General features: G+C 44.3%; 1 protein-coding gene across 1 annotated transcript in view; it reads left to right on the top strand.

Moving 5' to 3' along the window:
• Positions 1-22,762, top strand: part of LRIT1 (leucine rich repeat, Ig-like and transmembrane domains 1) — a 64,693-nt gene extending 41,931 nt beyond the window's left edge. Inside the window, exons 3-5 of the mRNA XM_044298192.1 lie at positions 16,332-16,637; positions 18,493-18,669; positions 21,354-22,762. Coding sequence (XP_044154127.1) covers positions 16,332-16,637; positions 18,493-18,669; positions 21,354-22,117 — 1,247 coding nt within the window. The 3' untranslated portion in view covers positions 22,118-22,762. The remainder of the gene's footprint in view (positions 1-16,331; positions 16,638-18,492; positions 18,670-21,353) is intronic.
• Positions 22,763-23,055: the final 293 nt, after the last annotated feature.

Below are 23,055 nucleotides of genomic sequence, written 5' to 3'. Positions count from 1 at the left end.
TTTTTTCTTCTGGGTTGAAATACAATTCCCAATTTAGCAATTTCATAATTTAGTGGTTTCTGCTATATCAGAGCTATTTGAAATCTATCCCTAAAAGGGTAGATCATATTGAAGGTGCACATAGGGTCATTCAGAATAACTTCACACACACCCGCTACTGTGTATTTCCAAGTCTAATTCTGTCACTAAACCCATACCTGTCACCCAGCGCCTAAATACTAGGCCTCAAATTTATATCCCGCTAAATCTCTCGTTACCCACCGCTGTCCTGTTGTAGCTGGGAAAGTTATTTAGTGTCCGTCAAAGCACATTTTTTGTTCTGGGTTGAAGTACAATTCCCAATTTAGCAATTTCATAATTTAGTGGTTTCTGCTATATCAGAGCTATTTGAAATCTATCCCTAAAAGGCTATATAATATTCAAGGTGCACATTGGGTCATTCAGAATAACTTCACACACACCCGCTACTGTGTATTTCCAAGTCTAATTCTGTCACTAAACCCATACCTGTCACCCAGCGCCTAAATACTAGGCCTCAAATTTATATCCTGCTAAATCTCTCGTTACCGCTGTACTGTTGTTGCTTGGAAAGATATTTAGTGTCCGTCAAAGCACATTTTTTGTTCTGGGTTGAAGTACAATTCCCAATTTAGCAATTTCATAATTTAGTGGTTTCTGCTATATCAGAGCTATTTGAAATCTATCCCTAAAAGGGTATATAATATTCAAGGTGCACATTGGGTCATTCAGAATAACTTCACACACACCCGCTACTGTGTATTTTCAAGTCTAATTCTGTCACTAAACCCATACCTGTCACCCAGCGCCTAAATACTAGGCCTCAAATTTATATCCTGCTAAATCTCTCGTTACCGCTGTCCTGTTGTAGCTGGGAAAGTTATTTAGTGTCCGTCAAAGCACATTTTTTCTTCTGGGTTGAAATACAATTCCCAATTTAGCAATTTCATAATTTAGTGGTTTCTGCTATATCAGAGCTATTTGAAATCTATCCCTAAAAGGGTAGATCATATTGAAGGTGCACATAGGGTCATTCAGAATAACTTCACACACACCCGCTACTGTGTATTTCCAAGTCTAATTCTGTCACTAAACCCATACCTGTCACCCAGCGCCTAAATACTAGGCCTCAAATTTATATCCTGCTAAATCTCTCGTTACCGCTGTACTGTTGTTGCTTGGAAAGATATTTAGTGTCCGTCAAAGCACATTTTTTGTTCTGGGTTGAAGTACAATTCCCAATTTAGCAATTTCATAATTTAGTGGTTTCTGCTATATCAGAGCTATTTGAAATCTATCCCTAAAAGGGTATATAATATTCAAGGTGCACATTGGGTCATTCAGAATAACTTCACACACACCCGCTACTGTGTATTTCCAAGTCTAATTCTGTCACTAAACCCATACCTGTCACCCAGCGCCTAAATACTAGGCCTCAAATTTATATCCTGCTAAATCTCTCGTTACCGCTGTACTGTTGTTGCTTGGAAAGATATTTAGTGTCCGTCAAAGCACATTTTTTGTTCTGGGTTGAAGTACAATTCCCAATTTAGCAATTTCATAATTTAGTGGTTTCTGCTATATCAGAGCTATTTGAAATCTATCCCTAAAAGGGTATATAATATTCAAGGTGCACATTGGGTCATTCAGAATAACTTCACACACACCCGCTACTGTGTATTTCCAAGTCTAATTCTGTCACTAAACCCATACCTGTCACCCAGCGCCTAAATACTAGGCCTCAAATTTATATCCTGCTAAATCTCTCGTTACCGCTGTACTGTTGTTGCTTGGAAAGATATTTAGTGTCCGTCAAAGCACATTTTTTGTTCTGGGTTGAAGTACAATTCCCAATTTAGCAATTTCATAATTTAGTGGTTTCTGCTATATCAGAGCTATTTGAAATCTATCCCTAAAAGGGTATATAATATTCAAGGTGCACATTGGGTCATTCAGAATAACTTCACACACACCCGCTACTGTGTATTTTCAAGTCTAATTCTGTCACTAAACCCATACCTGTCACCCAGCGCCTAAATACTAGGCCTCAAATTTATATCCTGCTAAATCTCTCGTTACCGCTGTACTGTTGTTGCTGGGCAAGATATTTAGTGTCCGTCAAAGCACATTTTTTGTTCTGGGTTGAAATACAATTCCCAATTTAGCAATTTCATAATTTAGTGGTTTCTGCTATATCAGAGCTATTTGAAATCTATCCCTAAAAGGGTATATAATATTCAAGGTGCACATTGGGTCATTCAGAATAACTTCACACACACCCGCTACTGTGTATTTTCAAGTCTAATTCTGTCACTAAACCCATACCTGTCACCCAGCGCCTAAATACTAGGCCTCAAATTTATATCCTGCTAAATCTCTCGTTACCGCTGTCCTGTTGTAGCTGGGAAAGTTATTTAGTGTCCGTCAAAGCACATTTTTTCTTCTGGGTTGAAATACAATTCCCAATTTAGCAATTTCATAATTTAGTCGTTTCTGCTATATCAGAGCTATTTGAAATCTATCCCTAAAAGGGTAGATCATATTGAAGGTGCACATAGGGTCATTCAGAATAACTTCACACACACGCTTCTGTGCATTTCCAAGTCTAATTCTGTCACTAAATCCATACCGGTCACCCAGCGCCTAAATACTAGGCCTCAAATTTATATCCCGCTGAATTTGAATACAATACATTGGGCCAAATAATATATTTGTTGTTGTGGTGAACCATAACAATGAGAAAAACATCTAGTAAGGGACGCGGACGTGGACATGGTCGTGGTGGTGTTAGTGGACCCTCTGGTGCTGGGAGAGGACGTGGCCGTTCTGCCACATCCACACGTCCTAGTGTACCAACTACCTCAGGTCCCAGTAGCCGCCAGAATTTACAGCGATATATGGTGGGGCCCAATGCCGTTCTAAGGATGGTAAGGCCTGAGCAGGTACAGGCATTAGTCAATTGGGTGGCCGACAGTGGATCCAGCACGTTCACATTATCTCCCACCCAGTCTTCTGCAGAAAGCGCACAGATGGCGCCTGAAAACCAACCCCATCAGTCTGTCACATCACCCCCATGCATACCAGGGAAACTGTCTCAGCCTCAAGTTATGCAGCAGTCTCTTATGCTGTTTGAAGACTCCGCTGGCAGGGTTTCCCAAGGGCATCCACCTAGCCCTTCCCCAGCGGTGAAAGACATAGAATGCACTGACGCACAACCACTTATGTTTCCTGATGATGAGGACATGGGAATACCACCTCAGCATGTCTCTGATGATGACGAAACACAGGTGCCAACTGCTGCGTCTTTCTGCAGTGTGCAGACTGAACAGGAGGTCAGGGATCAAGACTGGGTGGAAGACGATGCAGGGGACGATGAGGTCCTAGACCCCACATGGAATGAAGGTCGTGCCACTGACTTTCACAGTTCGGAGGAAGAGGCAGTGGTGAGACCGAGCCAACAGCGTAGCAAAAGAGGGAGCAGTGGGCAAAAGCAGAACACCCGCCGCCAAGAGACTCCGCCTGCTACTGACCGCCGCCATCTGGGACCGAGCACCCCAAAGGCAGCTTCAAGGAGTTCCCTGGCATGGCACTTCTTCAAACAATGTGCTGACGACAAGACCCGAGTGGTTTGCACGCTGTGCCATCAGAGCCTGAAGCGAGGCATTAACGTTCTGAACCTGAGCACAACCTGCATGACCAGGCACCTGCATGCAAAGCATGAACTGCAGTGGAGTAAACACCTTAAAACCAAGGAAGTCACTCAGGCTCCCCCTGCTACCTCTTCTGCTGCTGCCGCCTCGGCCTATTCTGCTGCTGCCGCCTCGGCCTCTTCCTCCGCCTCTGGAGGAACGTTGGCACCTGCCGCCCAGCAAACAGGGGATGTACCACCAACACCACCACCACCACCTCCGTCACCAAGCGTCTCAACCATGTCACACGCCAGCGTTCAGCTCTCCATCTCACAAACATTTGATAGAAAGCGTAAATTCCCACCTAGCCACCCTCGATCCCTGGCCCTGAATGCCAGCATTTCTAAACTACTGGCCTATGAAATGCTGTCATTTAGGCTGGTGGACACAGACAGCTTCAAACAGCTCATGTCGCTTGCTGTCCCACAGTATGTTGTTCCCAGCCGGCACTACTTCTCCAAGAGAGCCGTGCCTTCCCTGCACAACCAAGTATCCGATAAAATCAAGTGTGCACTGCGCAACGCCATCTGTAGCAAGGTCCACCTAACCACAGATACGTGGACCAGTAAGCACGGCCAGGGACGCTATATCTCCCTAACTGCACACTGGGTAAATGTAGTGGCAGCTGGGCCCCAGGCGGAGAGCTGTTTGGCGCACGTCCTTCCGCCGCCAAGGATCGCAGGGCAACATTCTTTGCCTCCTGTTGCCACCTCCTCCTTCTCGGCTTCCTCCTCCTCTTCTTCCACCTGCTCATCCAGTCAGCCACACACCTTCACCACCAACTTCAGCACAGCCCGGGGTAAACGTCAGCAGGCCATTCTGAAACTCATATGTTTGGGGGACAGGCCCCACACCGCACAGGAGTTGTGGCGGGGTATTGAACAACAGACCGACGAGTGGTTGCTGCCGGTGAGCCTCAAGCCCGGCCTGGTGGTGTGTGATAATGGGCGAAATCTCGTTGCAGCTCTGGGACTAGCCAATTTGACGCACATCCCTTGCTTGGCGCATGTGCTGAATTTGGTGGTGCAGAAGTTCATTCACAACTACCCCGACATGTCAGAGCTGCTGCATAAAGTACGGGCCGTCTGTTCGCGCTTCCGGCGTTCACATCCTGCCGCTGCTCGCCTGTCTGCGCTACAGCGTAACTTCGGCCTTCCCGCTCACCGCCTCATATGCGACGTGCCCACCAGGTGGAACTCCACCTTGCACATGCTGGACAGACTGTGCGAGCAGCAGCAGGCCATAGTGGAGTTTCAGCTGCAGCACGCACGGGTCAGTCGCACTACAGAACAGCACCACTTCACCACCAATGACTGGGCCTCCATGCGAGACCTGTGTGCCCTGTTGCGCTGTTTCGAGTACTCCACCAACATGGCCAGTGGCGATGACACCGTTATCAGCGTTACAATACCACTTCTATGTCTCCTTGAGAAAACACTTAGGGCGATGATGGAAGAGGAGGTGGCCCAGGAGGAGGAGGAGGAGGAAGAGGGGTCATTTTTAGCACTTTCAGGCCAGTCTCTTCGAAGTGACTCAGAGGGAGGTTTTTGGCAACAGCAGAGGCCAGGTACAAATGTGGCCAGCCAGGGCCCACTACTGGAGGACGAGGAGGACGAGGATGAGGAGGAGGTGGAGGAGGATGAGGATGAAGCATGGTCACAGCGGGGTGGCACCCAACGCAGCTCGGGTCCATCACTGGTGCGTGGCTGGGGGGAAAGGCAGGACGATGACGATACGCCTCCCACAGAGGACAGCTTGTCCTTACCCCTGGGCAGCCTGGCACACATGAGCGACTACATGCTGCAGTGCCTGCGCAACGACAGCAGAGTTGCCCACATTTTAACCTGTGCGGACTACTGGGTTGCCACCCTGCTGGATCCACGCTACAAAGACAATGTGCCCACCTTACTTCCTGCACTGGAGCGTGATAGGAAGATGCGCGAGTACAAGCGCACGTTGGTAGACGCGCTACTGAGAGCATTCCCAAATGTCACAGGGGAACAAGTGGAAGCCCAAGGCCAAGGCAGAGGAGGAGCAAGAGGTCGCCAAGGCAGCTGTGTCACGGCCAGCTCCTCTGAGGGCAGGGTTAGCATGGCAGAGATGTGGAAAACTTTTGTCAACACGCCACAGCTAACTGCACCACCACCTGATACGCAACGTGTTAGCAGGAGGCAACATTTCACTAACATGGTGGAACAGTACGTGTGCACACCCCTCCACGTACTGACTGATGGTTCGGCCCCATTCAACTTCTGGGTCTCTAAATTGTCCACGTGGCCAGAGCTAGCCTTTTATGCCTTGGAGGTGCTGGCCTGCCCGGCAGCCAGCGTTTTGTCTGAACGTGTATTCAGCACGGCAGGGGGCGTCATTACAGACAAACGCAGCCGCCTGTCTACAGCCAATGTGGACAAGCTGACGTTCATAAAAATGAACCAGGCATGGATCCCACAGGACCTGTCCGTCCCTTGTCCAGATTAGACATTAACTACCTCCCCATAACCATATATTATTGGACTCCAGGGCACTTCCTCATTCAATCCTATTTTTATTTTCATTTTACCATTATATTGCAAGGCTACCCAAAGTTGAATGAACCTCTCCTCTGCCTGTGTGCTAGGCCTAAATATATGCCAATGGATTGTTGCAGTGGTGGCTGACGTGAAGCCTCATTCTCTGCTATGACATGCAGACTGATTCTCTGGTGACATGAAGCCAGATTGTCTGTTACGGGACCTCTCTCCTCTGCCTGGGTGCTGGGCCTGAATTTATGACAATGGACTGTTGCAGTGGTGGGTGACGTGAAGCCTGATTCTCTGCTATGACATGCAGACTGATTCTCTGGTGACATGAAGCCAGATCCTCTGTTACGGGACCTCTCTCCTCTGCCTGGGTGCTGGGCCTAAATTTATGAAAATGGACTGTTGCAGTGGTGGGTGACGTGAAGCCTCATTCTCTGCTATGACATGCAGACTGATTCTCTGCTGACATGAAGCCAGATCGTCTGTTACGGGACCTCTCTCCTCTGCCTGGGTGCTGGGCCTAAATTTATGAAAATGGACTCTTACAGTGGTGGGTGACGTGAAGCCTGATTCTCTGCTATGACATGAAGACTGATTCTCTGCTGACATGAAGCCAGATCCTCTGTTACGGGACCTCTCTCCTCTGCCTGGGTGCTGGGCCTAAATATCTGACAATGGACTGTTGCATTGGTGGCTGACGTGAAGCCTGATTCTCTGCTATGATATGAAGACTGATTCTCTGCTGACATGAAGCCAGATTGTCTGTTACGGGACCTCTCTCCTCTGCCTGTGTGCTAGGCCTAAATATATGACAATGGATTGTTGCAGTGGTGGCTGACGTGAAGCCTGATTCTCTGCTATGACATGCAGACTGATTCTCTGGTGACATGAAGCCAGATCCTCTGTTACGGGACCTCTCTCCTCTGCCTGGGTGCTGGGCCTAAATATCTGACAATAGACTGTTGCATTGGTGGCTGACGTGAAGCCTGATTCTCTGCTATGATATGAAGACTGATTCTCTGCTGACATGAAGCCAGATTGTCTGTTACGGGACCTCTCTCCTCTGCCTGTGTGCTAGGCCTAAATATATGCCAATGGATTGTTGCAGTGGTGGCTGACGTGAAGCCTGATTCTCTGCTATGACATGCAGACTGATTCTCTGGTGACATGAAGCCAGATCCTCTGTTACGGGACCTCTCTCCTCTGCCTGGGTGCTGGGCCTAAATATATGAAAATGGACTGTTGCAGTGGTGGGTGACGTGAAGCCTGATTCTCTGCTATGACATGCAGACTGATTCTCTGGTGACATGAAGCCAGATCCTCTGTTACGGGACCTCTCTCCTCTGCCTGGGTGCTGGGCCTAAATTTATGAAAATGGACTGTTGCAGTGGTGGGTGACGTGAAGCCTCATTCTCTGCTATGACATGCAGACTGATTCTCTGCTGACATGAAGCCAGATTGTCTGTTACGGGACCTCTCTCCTCTGCCTGTGTGCTAGGCCTAAATATATGCCAATGGATTGTTGCAGTGGTGGCTGACGTGAAGCCTGATTCTCTGCTATGACATGCAGACTGATTCTCTGGTGACATGAAGCCAGATCCTCTGTTACGGGACCTCTCTCCTCTGCCTGGGTGCTGGGCCTAAATATCTGACAATGGACTGTTGCATTGGTGGCTGACGTGAAGCCTGATTCTCTGCTATGATATGAAGACTGATTCTCTGCTGACATGAAGCCAGATTGTCTGTTACGGGACCTCTCTCCTCTGCCTGTGTGCTAGGCCTAAATATATGCCAATGGATTGTTGCAGTGGTGGCTGACGTGAAGCCTGATTCTCTGCTATGACATGCAGACTGATTCTCTGGTGACATGAAGCCAGATCCTCTGTTACGGGACCTCTCTCCTCTGCCTGGGTGCTGGGCCTAAATTTATGAAAATGGACTGTTGCAGTGGTGGGTGACGTGAAGCCTGATTCTCTGCTATGACATGCAGACTGATTCTCTGGTGACATGAAGCCAGATCCTCTGTTACGGGACCTCTCTCCTCTGCCTGGGTGCTGGGCCTAAATTTATGAAAATGGACTGTTGCAGTGGTGGGTGACGTGAAGCCTCATTCTCTGCTATGACATGCAGACTGATTCTCTGCTGACATGAAGCCAGATTGTCTGTTACGGGACCTCTCTCCTCTGCCTGGGTGCTGGGCCTGAATTTATGACAATGGACTGTTGCAGTGGTGGCTGACGTGAAGCCTGATTCTCTGCTATGATATGAAGACTGATTCTCTGCTGACATGAAGCCAGATTGTCTGTTACGGGACCTCTCTCCTCTGCCTGGGTGCCGGGGCCTAAATATCTGAGAATGGACTGTTCCAGTGGTGGGTAACGGGAAGCCAGATTCTCTGCTATGATATGAAGACTGATTCTCTGCTGACATGAAGCCAGATTGTCTGTTACGGGACCTCTCTCCTCTGCCTGGGTGCTGGGCCTAAATTTATGAAAATGGACTATTACAGTGGTGGGTGACGTGAAGCCTGATTCTCTGCTATGACATGAAGACTGATTCTCTGCTGACATGAAGCCAGATTGTCTGTTACGGGACCTCTCTCCTCTGCCTGGGTGCCGGGGCCTAAATATCTGAGAATGGACTGTTCCAGTGGTGGGTGACGGGAAGCCAGATTCTCTGCTATGGAACCTCTCTCCAATTGATTTTGGTTAATTTTTATTTATTTAATTTTTATTTTAATTAATTTCCCTATCCACATTTGTTTGCAGGGGATTTACCTACATGTTGCTGCCTTTTGCAGCCCTCTAGCCCTTTCCTGGGCTGTTTTACAGCCGTTTTAGTGCCGAAAAGTTCGGGTCCCCATTGACTTCAATGGGGTTCGGGTTCGGGACGAAGTTCGGATCGGGTTCGGATCCCGAACCCGAACATTTCCGGGATGTTCGGCCGAACTTCTCGAACCCGAACATCCAGGTGTTCGCTCAACTCTAGTCCCCACTATCCTTCCAGTTTTTAATAATGCGTTGGACTGTTCTTAACCCAATTTTAGTAGTTTCTTCAATCTCCTTAGATATTTTCTCTGCTTGATGCATGCCAATGATTTGACCCTGAATTGAAACTAAATGATCAAAGTGTGACTGCACTGCTAGACTCAGGGAGTGTAGTAACTCTGGTGAAAGCAGGCGTTATGGGTTCCCCTGAAAGTCAATAAGACACGTTCACTGTGACTTGTGTGCATGGGGATACATATGAATACCAGACAACCCTTGCTTATATTACAACTCCCTATGGGTAAATTCTTCATAAAGTTGGATTAATCCCAGCACTACTGCATGAGAAATTTTCCCAATTTTTTGAAATTATGGGAGTCCAAGTTGAAAACAAAAAGAGGTGCACCGCCGATATTGACAGCATCTGATATAGGCCCAGAACTATTAGAGGATTCCCCACTAAGGGATGTAGTTGAGGTATCAGCAGATAGCTCCACCCCTTTTCCATTCTCTGTTATGGCAGGAGAGCTAGATGAGTCCACGTCAGAGACTGAGACTGATGGGGTAACACTTCAGGGTATGCCTGACCTAGATGTTAGGAAAGACGACTTTCAAAGTGAGCAAATGAAGGACCTTACCCTTACATGAGCCAGAGAGGTAAAAGAGGTAAATGGGAATCCTGTGGAGTCTGGTACTAGGCTTGCTTTTCCCTATATGGCTCTAGAGAATGAATTGTTGTATCAGATAGACAGGAAGGGAGAGGAGTTGTTGCAGCAGTTAGTGGTTCCAAAGCTCTACAGGAGAACCGTTCTGGATCTGGCACATGTACACATTATGGGTGGCCATATGGGAATCCAGAAAACTACTTAAAGAATTTTAGAAAGATTTTTCTGGCCTGGAATGCATGGAGACATTATACATATTGCGAATCCTGCCCTCGGTGTCAGATTAAAGCCTCTATGCCCCATTCCCACAGCCCTTTGGTGCCCTTGCCGATTATTTGAACGCATTGGGATGGATTTGCTCGGTCCCCTAACAAAGTCAGCTTGCTGTCACCAGCATATTTTAGTCATAATGGACAATACTACCCATTCCCCCGAGGCCATACCTTTGCGCAATACCTCATCAAAGAAAGGAATTGGTCCATGTGTTTAGTCATGTTTGTATTCCAAAAGAAATACTAATAGACCAAGGGATGCCCTTTATGTCTAATATTATGAAGGAACTTTGCAGGTTTTTTAAAGTTACCCAACTACATACATCAGTCTATCCCCCCCCCCCCCCCCCCCAAACTGACGGATTGGTTAAAAGATTTGATAAGACTCTGAAATAAATGCTGAAAAAGATAATAGATAAAGATGGCAAAAATTGGGACTTTTTGATCCCATATCTGCTGTTTGCTACAAGGAAGGTACTGCAGTCATTTACAGGGTTTTCACCTTTTGAGCTTGTTTATGGTAGACATCCATGTGGTTTATTAGATGTGGCTAAAGAAACGTGGGAAGGACAGGTCACACTGTACAAAAGTGTAATAGAGCATGTGTCAAAGATGCAGGACAGGATTTCAGCAGTTTTGCCAATTGTTAAAGAACATATGGAACGGGCTCAAGGAGTACAGAAAATGATGGGCCAAATGGTTCTTATCTGCTGACACATTCTATATTTCTATGATTTATGATAGGGGGGCCAAGATCCAAACATTTGTGCCAGGGGATCGAGTACTAGTTCTCGTCCCCACAGTGAAGAGTAAATTCTTATCTAAATGGCAAAGTCCGTTTGAAATTATTAAAAGAGTAGGTGAGGTGACCTATAAAGTATACCAAACAGGTAAAAGGAAGCCAGAACAGATTTACCATATAAATCTGTTGAAACCTTGGAAAGACCAGCAAGTCCTGGCAGCAGCACTTGCTCCATCCATCAATAATGGGGTAGTAGAGCCTGCTGTCAGAATAGCCGAGACTCTGTCCGACATGCAAAAAAAGGAAGCTAGACAGTTGATCGCCCAGAACAGAGAGTTTTTTTTTAAAAAGCCAGGGCAGACACCACTCATAAAACACAATATTATAACTGAACCTACGGTTAGGGTCCATGTAAAACTTTATTGGATTCCTGAGGCCAGACGAGAGGCAGTTTCACAAGAAGTGAAAGATATGCGGGAGTTGGGGGTAATTGAGGAGTCTCATAGTGAATGCTCATGCCCTATTGTGTTCATTCCAAAGCCTGATGGTACCATAAGGTGCTGTAATGATTTTAGGATGTTGAATACTCTATGCCACGAGTGGACGAACTTATAGACTAACTTGGTAAAGCGTGTTACATTACGACCTTAGACCTGACAAAAAGTTATTGGCAGATACCCCTGATGGACGCTGCCAAAGATAAGACAGCATTTTCCACACCTGATGGCTTAATTCAGTATATAACTATGCCTTTTGGATTACATGGGGCTCCTGCAACATTTCAGCGGCTAATGGACAGAGTTTTGAGGCCACATAGACAGTACGCTTCTGATTATCTTGATGACATAGTGATACAAAGTGCGGACTGGGAGACACACCTACTCCAAGTACAGGCATTGATTAATGAGTTAAGGACAGCAGGGTTGACCGTGAACCCCAAGAAATGTAGCATTGGTCTAAAAGAAGCCAAGTACTTTGGTTACATTATTCAAAGTGTAGTAAAGCCCCAATTGCCAAGATAGAAGCCATACAGAAATGGCCCCATCCTGTAAATGAGAAACAAGTGAAGGCATTCCTGGGAATTACTGGCTACTATAGGGGGTTCATACCCAATTTTGCAGCTATAGCAGTTCCCTTCACTGATCTCACCAAGGGAAGAGGGTCAGTGATGATAAAGTGGAACTATGAAGCAGAGGAGCCGTTTCAGACTCTAAAACAGGCTCTTTGTTTCCAACCATTATTAATGACTCCTGACTTCAAAAAATAATTTTTGGTACAGACAAATGCCTCTAACTCAGGAATAGGGGCAGTGTTGTCACAGAATATTAATGGAGAGGAGCATCCCATGCTTTACTTGAGTGGAAAACTGAATAAGCATGAGAAGAACTATGCATTTGTAGAGAAGGAGTGTTTGGCTATCAAGTGGGCTTTAGAATTCCTCAAATACTACTTGTTGGGTCGGAAGTTTCGATTAGTCACTGGCCATGCCCCCCCCTTCCCCCTGAAGTTTATGAAACTTAACATTGGGAAAAATAGCAGAGTGATAAGATGGTTTCTGGCCCTGCAGACTTACAATTTTACAGTGGAGCACAGGCCAGGAAAGTGGCAAGGAAATGCAGATGCATTGTCACGTGTGCACTGCCTGTTGCTTTCAGTTGCTCAGTCCCACTTGCCTGAGCAGAAGGGGGGATATGTGATACCAATGCAGGATCGGTGGTGGAAGGGAGGTATATTTCTCCAAGATTTCTCTCCTATGTGAAGTAGCAGATGAAAGACTCTCACCTATAAGGTAATAAATGAAGCAGCACAAAGGGTGGGGATAAAACAGAGCCAGGATGTCAGTCAGTCTCTTTGCCTGGGGTGCAGAAAGTCTGTCTGTGTGAGTGGGACCAACGTGAGTAAAAGGTTGCTGAAAGCCTGGTTTTTGTGAGCTGAGAGAGAGAGATGCCTTCCAGAAGGTAGACAGGGACGGCTTATGTATAGTAAGTGCCGGACAGACTACTGTTTTCTTTTGATGTTTTTTTATTTTAATTTGCAGCCTTATGAATAAACCTGGACACAAATCAGCTTAAAATGTATTCATCGGCTTTTGGTTTGAATCTGAGGGAACAGACAAGCGTAACCCCCCCCCCCCCCCTCACTATACATAGAAATAAACTTTGTTTTTATTTTTCTGTTGTTGTTGCCGTATGAGGGCTTGTATTTTTTTGTGACACCATTTTGAGGTACATATCTAACTTTAACTTATGAACTTATATTACCTTTTTTGTGGTGTAATAACATGTTAGTGTTTTTCTATGGGTCAGTATGATTATGGTGATACCAAATATGTATAGTTTATGTATTTTTTTTTCTACTTTTACACAATAATTGTGTTGTTATGTAGCTACATTCCAAGAGCTAGAACTAATTCATTTTGTGCTGGTATAGCCATATGAGGTATTATTATGTAGTTTTCATTGGTACAATTTTTTGGGATACATAGGACTTAGTGATTAACATTTATTATTTTTGGGGGAGTGGTAAATAGGAAAAAACTATTCCCGGTTAAGCTAAAAATGCATAAATATATACAGATACAGTGCCTTGTAAAAGTATTCACCCCCTTGACTTTTTTCGCATTTTGGTGTCTCAAAACCTGGAATTAACATGGATTGTTTGAGGATTTGCATTATTTAATTTACAGAACATGCCTACAACTTTGAAGATCTTCTTCTTTCTAACTATTCACGCCCCTAAAGTCAATACTTTGTGAGCCACCTTTTGCTCTAAGTCACTTTGGATAAGTCTCTATGAGCTTGCAAAATTGCTCCAGCTCCTTGCAAAACTGCTCCAGCTCCTTCAAGTTGGATGGTTTGCACTTGTGAACAGTAATCTTTAAGTCTGACCACAGATTTTCTATTGGATTGAGATCTGGGCTTTGACTAGGCCATTCCAACACATTTACATGTTTACCCTTAAACCGCCTAAGTGTTGCTTTAGCAGTGTGTTTGTGGTCATTGTCCTGCTGGAAGGTGAACCTCTGTCCTAGCCTCAAAGCACGCACAGAGTGGTACAGGTTTTACTCAAGAATATCCCTGTATTTAGCACCATCCATCTTTCCCTCAACTCTGACCAGATGGTGCCATCACCATGTTTCACTGTGGGGATGGTGTTTTTTGGGTGATGTGATGTGTTGGGTTTGCACCAGACATAGCGTTTTCTTTGATGGCTGAAAATGTACATTTTTGTCAGACCAGAGAACCTTCCTCCATACATTTTGGGAGTCTCCCACATGCCTTTCCACAAACTCACAACGTGCCTTTTTGTTTTTTGCTCAAAGTAATGGCTTTCTTCTGGCCACTCCGCCATAAAGCCCAACTCTATGGAGCGTACGGCTTATTGTCGTCCTATGTACAGATGCTCCAGTCTCTGCTGTGGAACTCTGCAGCTCCTCCAGGGTTACCTTAGCTCTCTGTGCTGCCTCTCCGATTAATGCCCTCCTTGACCGGTCCGTGAGTTTTGGTGGGCGGCCGGCTCTTGGCAGGTTTGCTGTTGTGCCATGTTCTTTCTATTTGGTTATAATAGATTTAATTGTGCTCCTGGGGATCATCAAAGATGTTGCTATTTTATTATAACCTAACCCTGACTTCTCAACAACATTGTCCCTTACTTTTTTGGAGAGTTCCTTGGTCTTCATGGCAGTGTTTGCTTAGTGATGCCTCTTGCTTAGGTGTTGCAGCCTCTGGGGCCTTTCAAAAAAGGTGTATACATATAATGACAGATCATGTGACACTTAGATTGCACACAGGTGGACATAATTTCACTAATTATGTGAATTTTGAAGGTAATTGGTTGCACCAGAGCTTTTTATTGGCTTCCTAACAAAGGGGGTGAATACATACGCACATGGCAAATAGTTTTATTTATATATTTATAGACTATTGTGTTCTGATCCATCACATAAAATTCTGATTAACAAAACATTGAACTTAAGGCTGTAATGGAACTAAATACAAAAAAAGTCAAGGGAGTGAATATTTTTGCAAGACATGTGATATATAAGAGAGGTTAGTTTATCTGTAATAAAACAAATTTAATAGCCAACTAATATATAAATCTGAGTGTATGAGTGTGTGTCCGCTAAAGGAATCGGCTCCGTCGCATTTACAATAACGAAATTTGGCACACAGGTACATCAGGTGTCCGGGAAGGTTTTAGACCGGGTTTCAGCTCTCCAGCATGTACCATTCCTAAGATTATTCCCCAAAAAAAGGCAGTAGCCAATAGAAGCCTGGTCTCATGACCCTTATCAGCCAATAGAAGCTCACAGGTCCTTAGTCTCCACATACACACAGTTTTACACCAGGTTTCCATAACAACCCAGCCATTTTTCTTCACTGCTGTAGGTCAGCTTTAAAAAAGAAGCGCACGGTGGATGACACTGTTAAGGGGACAGGTAGGGTGGCCATTTAGGCCACTCTCAAAAAACTGACTTAGAAACCCCTGCTAGGCCACACTCTTGACCTGGTTAGGTCACTACCCCTCTGACTCCACAGCAATCGGAGATTGAAAAAATGAAGGTAAAAATCAACTTCTGTCAGCTGCAGGGGTGGGAGGGAGGGTGACTTTCTCCCTGCAGCTCACGCTCAGACAGCACAGTGCTGCTGTCTGAGAGTGAGCTGTTCAAAAGGACATCCCTGTGTCCGTCCAGGTCCTGCGCTGGACGGAGAATAGGGATTCTGAAAGCCGGACTGTCTGGTCTAAAACTGGACCTATAGCCACTCTTGGGGCATGCTGCTGTAGAGGTCACAGTTAAGGGGACGGTCCGCTATGGAGGTCAGTGTTAGGGGAAGATTGCTGTAGATCCACTGTTAGGGGGACAGGGTGTTGTGGAAATCACTGTTAAGGAGATGGGGTACTGTGGAGGTCACTAATAAAGGGGCGGCCGCTGTGGAGGTCACTGTTAAATGGGCGGGCTGCTGTGGAGGCCACTGTTAAGGGGCAAGATGCTGTGGAGGTCACTGTTAAGGGGCGGGATGCTGTGAAAGTCACTGTTAAAGGGGTGGACGTTGTAGAGGTCTCTGTTAAGGGGGCAGGGAGCGGTGGAGGTCACAGTTAAGGGGACGGTCCGTTATGGATGTTAGTGTTAAGTGATGGGGTTCTGTGGAGGTCACTGTAAAGGGGGTGGGGTGTTGTGGAGGTCACTGTTAAGGGGGCAGGTTATTGTGGAAATCACTGTTAACGATACGGGGCACTGTGGAGATCACTAATAAAGCGGTGGTCACTGTGGAGGTCACTGGTAAAAGGAACAGGGTACTGTAGATGTCACTGTTATAGTGGATACTGTCGATATCTTTTAACGACACACACAAACATTAAATGAAATAGATGAAATATACCCATGCAAAGTCGGGTCCTTCTACTAGTTGTTAAAATAAAGTCTGTTTTTATTTTCAGGTCTGCAAGACAACCCTTGGTTATGTGATTGCAGTCTATACGAAATGGTTCATTTCCTCAACTTCCCATCTCCATCGGTAGCATTCATAGAACCTCGCCTGAAGTGCTATTCACCACGCAGCCTTGCAGGAGTACAGTTCAATCAAGTTGAGTTGAGGAAATGTCAGAGTCCAGTAATTCATACTTCTGTGGCAAAGCTTAAGACAATGATTGGCAGCACAGTCTTACTACGATGTGGCACCATAGGGATCCCAATCCCAGAACTGAACTGGAGAAGAGCAGATGGTAACAAAATTAATGGATCAGGTAAAAACATTACCCCTCACCAAACATATTCACTGAGAACATTTTAAAATACTTTAAAATCTATTCTCCGACTGACAAAGGGCATTCGAAGCACTGTTAGGATTGATAGGTCCTAAAAGGAGTTGCAGGATGACTTTATCCCTTGACAACCATACCATTTTTGGTCTCAAGGACAAGAAAAATGTTTTGGTTTTTGTCTTGGCATTCCAGATTGTATAACTTTTTCATTTTTGTGAAGTAGCTGATGCCTCGTCTATTTTTAATATTTTTGGGATGCATATACTTTATTACTGTAAAGGTCAGTTCCATTCACTTGAATGGGGCTGAGCTTGCAGTACATTTTCCCGGCCATTACACAGTGTACCAGGCCATTCTAGTTCTAGGACTTCAAGGCTTCACTTATCTAGTAATCCATATTTTAGTCCAGAAAACCCCTTTAAATTTGGGAGTAACAGCCAAAAAAAAACTCACAATTTCTTCATGTTTATTTTCCTCCTGTTCTTCACTGACTTAAGGAGAACCTGTCAGGTCTCCAGGAATTCCAGTAAACAATTGCAATCACCACGTAATACCAATGCTAACTCATCTTTTTTTTTAGAGCTCTGCATTTCACAAATTGTATCTTACTCCTTTTGAAACTTTTGACAACTGCTTGTTACTACTTGTCTTGTCAAAATGGTGCATTAACACTGATTGGATAGTGGGGGGTTCAGTCAGCACAATCCTGTATGCAGGTGCACATTGCTATGGCGAAATACACATATAAACGCAAAAACACAAATGCAATTGCACTCTGCAACCAGCACTCTGCCCTGCCTCTATGCTGGATGTTGAATGAGGCATTGGTGTACATTTTGGCCAAAGCGTAATAAGCCACTCACCACGTCAAGGTCGCCTCTATGAGTGGTCCCTAACACTAGTTCCTACCTGTTATGGGCCATGACAGCCACACAAAGTCCAGGGAGCGCAGGTACAGCATGCACGCCAGGCACACTCTGCTTTTAACCCCGTCCGGTGCCATTACAGCTTTCATCGGATCCAGGGATGTAAGTACCAACATGCATGCTGAGCCCACTATATACTTCTCCTGGAGCCAAATGGCTACTGGTAGGCGCTATGAAAGCAGACTCCGTTTTATACTGACTTTAAAAACAGCCTCCTGATTGGATAGTGTCACCATGTGAAAGGACACATCCATAGTTGTACATTTATTCCAACATTTTTGGGAATAACAAAGGAACAATACATTGTAGATTATATGAAAAGATTATCCCACATTTTTATATTATGGAGAATCCAAGTATTTACAGGTCAGGAGGTCTGATGGGTCCTCTTTAAATTAAGTTTATATGTATGAGGTATAGGTTGATGCCCACATGATACCAAAACTACTAAATGAAGCAAATGAGCACTGTCTTTGCGATGATGGCAGCCACAGCGATTACGAGTGACTGGCATTGGTGATCACAATTACAAGGAATCTCTCTGGATATTACAGCCCCATTTCTGGTGCTGATCTTGTGGGTGCACTGACAGCAACCCTGAGATGATCATGACCAAAATGTATGTAATGGTGCATCTTCATCAACTAACAGCAGCCCATTGGAGTGAAAGTGATTAACAGAATTATTGTATAGTAGACAATTCCTAACTATGCAATTCACAAATTATATGTCAATGTAACAAACTAATTGATTGTTATTACACAAGTAGGCATTGAAAGCGTTAGTTCTTAAAAAAGATATATAAAGTAAGAGATCAAGCTGCAATGTCCCTATTTCTATTACAGCATTGATTATAAAATCTTAAGATTGATATACTGTATAAAGCTTTTTTTTTTTTTTCTGTTTTGCAGTTCACCAAGAAGTTTCAAGTGATGGTATAAGCTGGTCCATGTTAAACTTGCCTACTGTTAATTACAAAGATTCTGGCGAATATATTTGTAAAGCTAGAAACAACATGGGGATGGCAGAAGCCTTCATTTCTGTTCTAGTTACTGACTCCAACACAACTGATGAGCCAAATGACAGTGGTAAGTTGTCTTATATTGTGGTGCAAAAGCATTTTCTCTAATCTAGAAGGCATTTGGGGTGGCTTAGTAGTTAGTATATGGAAACTTGGTCATAAATGCCAAGTAAGGTGGGGAACCCAACCCCACTTGAATTTATGATGATTGATTCCAACTACTAATGGCTCTCTTGTTAGCATCTCATTGTCCGTATTGCGCATGCAAGACTTGACTTTGGAAGTTTGCATGATGATGTAAACGTTATGGTGTATCTACAGGCCATCTTGATTGCCATCGTCCACATGCTGCATCCATATTATGCCTTAGGCCTCTTTCACACATGCGTCATGTTTTTTGCCCGGATAAGATGCAGGTGCGTTGCGGCAAAATGCGTGATTTTTCCGCGCGAGTGCAAAACATTGTAATGTGTTTTGCACGCTCGTGAGAAAAATTGGCATGTTTGGTACCCATACCCGGACTTCTTCACAGAAGTTTGGGTTTGGGTTAGGTGTTGTGTAGATTTTAGTATTTTCCTTTATAACATGGTTATAAGGGAAAATAATAGCATTCTTAATATAAAATGCATAGTACAATAGGGCTGGAGGGGTTAAAAAAAAATTAAAAAAATGTTTAACTCACCTTAATCCACTTGGTCGCACAGCCCGGCTTTTCTTCTGTCTTCATCTTTGCTGTGCACAGGAATAGGACCTTTGATGACGTCACTGCATGGTGATGGATCGTGTGATGGACCATGTGATGAGTGCAGGGACGTCACCACAGGTCCTTTTCCTGTGCACAGCAAAGATGAAGACAGAAGAGAAGCCGGGCTGTGCGAGCAAGTGTATTAAGGTGAGTTAAATTAATATAATTTTTTTTAACCCCTCCAGCCCTATTGTACTATGCATTCTGTATTAAGAATGCTATTATTTTCCCTTATAACCATGTTATAAGGGAAAATAATAATGATCGGGTCCCCATCCCAATCATCTCCTAGCAACCGTGTGTGAAGATCGCACCACATCTGCATTTGCTTGCGGATGCTTGAGATTTTCACGCAGCCCTATTCACTTCTATGGGGCCTGCGTTGCGTGAAAAACCACACAAAATAGAGCATGCTGCGATTTTCACGCAACACACAAGTGATGCGTGAAAATCACCGCTCATGTGCACAGCCCCATAGAAATGAATGGGTCCGGATTCAGTGCGGGTGCAATGCGTTCACCTCATGCATTGCACCCAAGCTGAAATCTCCCCGTGTGAAAGGGGCCTTAGTCTTTCAGTTGCAGTACCATACTTGGGAAAAATGGCCTCCCTGCCAAATGTGTTTCGGAGTCGCCTAGGCTCCTTCCACAGTGCCTATGTTTAGTGTGGGTAGTTCATAATTATGTTGCAAATAAATTCTGGACCGGTTTACATTCACACACCTATTATATATAATATTCAAAATAAAATAAATTCCACTAAATATTTTTCTAATTTGCAATACATATATAAAACAATATATGGCAAAAGTATGTCATAGAAAACAACATAGAACGATAAAACATGTCACAGCAAATAGATAAACATTGGATGATGGATATTTCATTACACATCTCTCCAATATCAGTCATCCAATATTTATCTTCATCTTCTGACTTTGGTGGCTGGGATTTCAGGAGTGTGCTTGTGCAGCAGCTGTTGGCAGGCCACTGCTCTGTAGCTCTGTTGCTTTTAATCAGAGAACCCCACTGGCATGCAATGAAGCCTGTAAGCTTTTCAATAGATCTGCAGAGAAAGTGAGGCAGTGCTGTTAATGAACACTTCTATCAGCAGCATAAGGAGTGTGCTTGTTCAGGCAGGTGGCACTATGACTTCTTCATAGCTCTGCTTGACTGTACTGCCAATCACAATTGAGGTTGCAGCACACAGCACATCCAAGTTAACAATAGAAAGTAATAGCTAGCTCACCTCTTTGCACTTCATACACCCGATTCTTTTGCATGTTCAAGTGCCCATAAACTGAAGAAAAAGTGTTGAATCCAGCCTGTTTGAAGGTTGCATGTTACTTCATTCCTTGAGTAAGACTGCAAGGAGCGGTGGAAACATGTCGGCTCTGGAGTGCTTCAGGAGTGTACCTGTATTTGGATTTTTATATGTGGAAGTAAACTAAAGATTTGATTACACACTGGATTCTTCATCCAAGAAGTGCTCCAGTGCAGGGCAGGTGAGAAGGGGAGATGGGACAACCCCTTTAAACCAAGCATACTTTTGTTAAATATTCCTGGACCAGTTTAAGAATGAAAGAGTTATTTAAGACTTAAAAAGACCTCAGTGAGTGGTAGACACACGCTAGGGTTCTTGTTACTTGCAACTTCATTGCCCTCTGGACATCTTTGTAGCTCCACAATGCTCTGGCATTAATATCCTGTTGACGGGCGCCACATGACCACTGAAGACAATCACTGGATGCAGCAGTGTGGCACCTGACCCATTGACAGGATGACAGATCACTGCTGCAGCCAGTTATTGGTTGCAGCGGTCACGTGGTGCTCATCAACAACATGTTGATGCCAGAGCATTGCAAAACTGCAGAAACAGCCGCAGTGAAATGGAGCCAGAACCCAGCTACAGAGAGCAGGTAAGTATAAACCCCACTGTGAATTGCCCCTTTAATGCTTTGTAATTTGTATTTCTATTTCTCTGTTTAATTATCTTCTCTATTTCAGGAAAATATCAGTCTACAGAGGGTAACATGGGGATATCAAAATTTAAAATCAATGGTAATAGAGTCCCTGACAGCGAGCTTCAGAATATAAATCCTAACTCTGTTCTAAAACCAGACATCAAGGATCCAGGCAACATCATGCTCAGTTCGCCAACAAAACCGCCAGAGACAGAGAGGATGGTTAGAGGATTGAAAGTTATAGGTGATACAGACCACAGTGTCTCTCTTGCTTGGAAAGCTCCTCTTGCCAAAAATGTTACAATATTCAGTGTTCTATATGCAATATTTGGCGAGCGAGAAATGCGAAGAATCAATGTGGAGCCTGGCAAGACAAAAATTACCATAGATGGTCTAATACCCCAAACAAAATACATTGCATGTGTTTGTGTGAAAGGGCTTGTACCTAAGAAAGAACAGTGCATCATCTTCTCCACCGATGAAGCTGTTACTGCAGGAGGGACACAGAAACTGATAAATGTAGTGGTGATCAGTGTGGCCTGTGTCATTGCTGTCCCTTTAACCTTGGTGGTCTGCTGTGGAGCTTTGAAAAGAAGATGCAAAAAGGGGCTAGGCCGGAAATCTAAAGACATACAAGACTCCTATGTGACATTTGAAAGTCTTGCAACAAGCTCCAAAGCTACTGAAGGAGAATATTTGACTCGACATAATCTGGATGAATCAAATAGGCTGCTGTCCGCACGGTCCAGTGTAGATTCTGAAGCAATCCCAAAACCAGAAGGCCAGCCCAATGAGTTTTTTTGCTGATAAAGAATAACTAGAAATAACTGTCACATATAAGAAACATGCTCACATACAGAAGAGTATATCTACCATGTGCCGGAAATAACTATGTATTACTAGTGCAAGACATGACTTAATGAACTAATGAAAGTGGCGACGAAGGAAGAAACAAAACACAATGCACAATGTTTGGTATTAGCAGCTAAGGTATACAATGCAAATTTTAGGTACATGGATGAACAAAGTAAAGTAGAGAATTCCTCATGATGCAATGGAAAAATATTGATTATGACGCATTGACCCTTTCCATTATGCGTTGCTCTCTAATAAAAGCAGCCCTATCACTGTTTACAATGTAGAACTCACAGCAGCTTTCTAGTACTGAAAGGCGTCAGCAGTGCGGGCTTGACAGGTTTGCAGACTTCTGAGGTACAGTATGCCGATTCTAACTTTCTCCAATGGAGTATGGTCCAAACTTTTTCCTTAATAATCCACTAATCTCCTTGAAAGGTATACCAAGTTCATCACTGGTAGCCCTGTACAATTAATGATCGTGCTTTTAGGAAAATTGGACTGTTTCATTTTCTTTGTGTTTATATCTTGATTTGTTGTGCTGTGTACACAATCTTATAATCTTTGGTGTCTTACAAATATCAATAAATTTTTATATCAATATTACGTTATAGATGTTGCTTCCTGAGAATGTATTTTCATGTATTGTTTAGTTTTTAATAATAAAGCGCAACATACATTAGAAGTATATAAAATGCAGGAGGGGCAATAAGTATATAAACTGCAACATGGGGCAATAAGTATATAAACTGCAGGATGGGGCAATAAATATATAAACTGCAGGATGGGGCAATAAGTATATAAACTGCAGGATGGGGCAATAAATATATAAACTGCAGGATGGGGCAATAAATATATAAACTGCAGGATGGGGCAATAAATATATAAAC

Source organism: Bufo gargarizans, chromosome 6, assembly GCF_014858855.1.
Source record: "Bufo gargarizans isolate SCDJY-AF-19 chromosome 6, ASM1485885v1, whole genome shotgun sequence".
Classification (NCBI taxonomy): Eukaryota; Metazoa; Chordata; class Amphibia; order Anura; family Bufonidae; genus Bufo; species Bufo gargarizans.
Note: the sequence above shows the minus strand (reverse complement) of the source record. Positions and strands in the feature narration are given on the sequence as shown.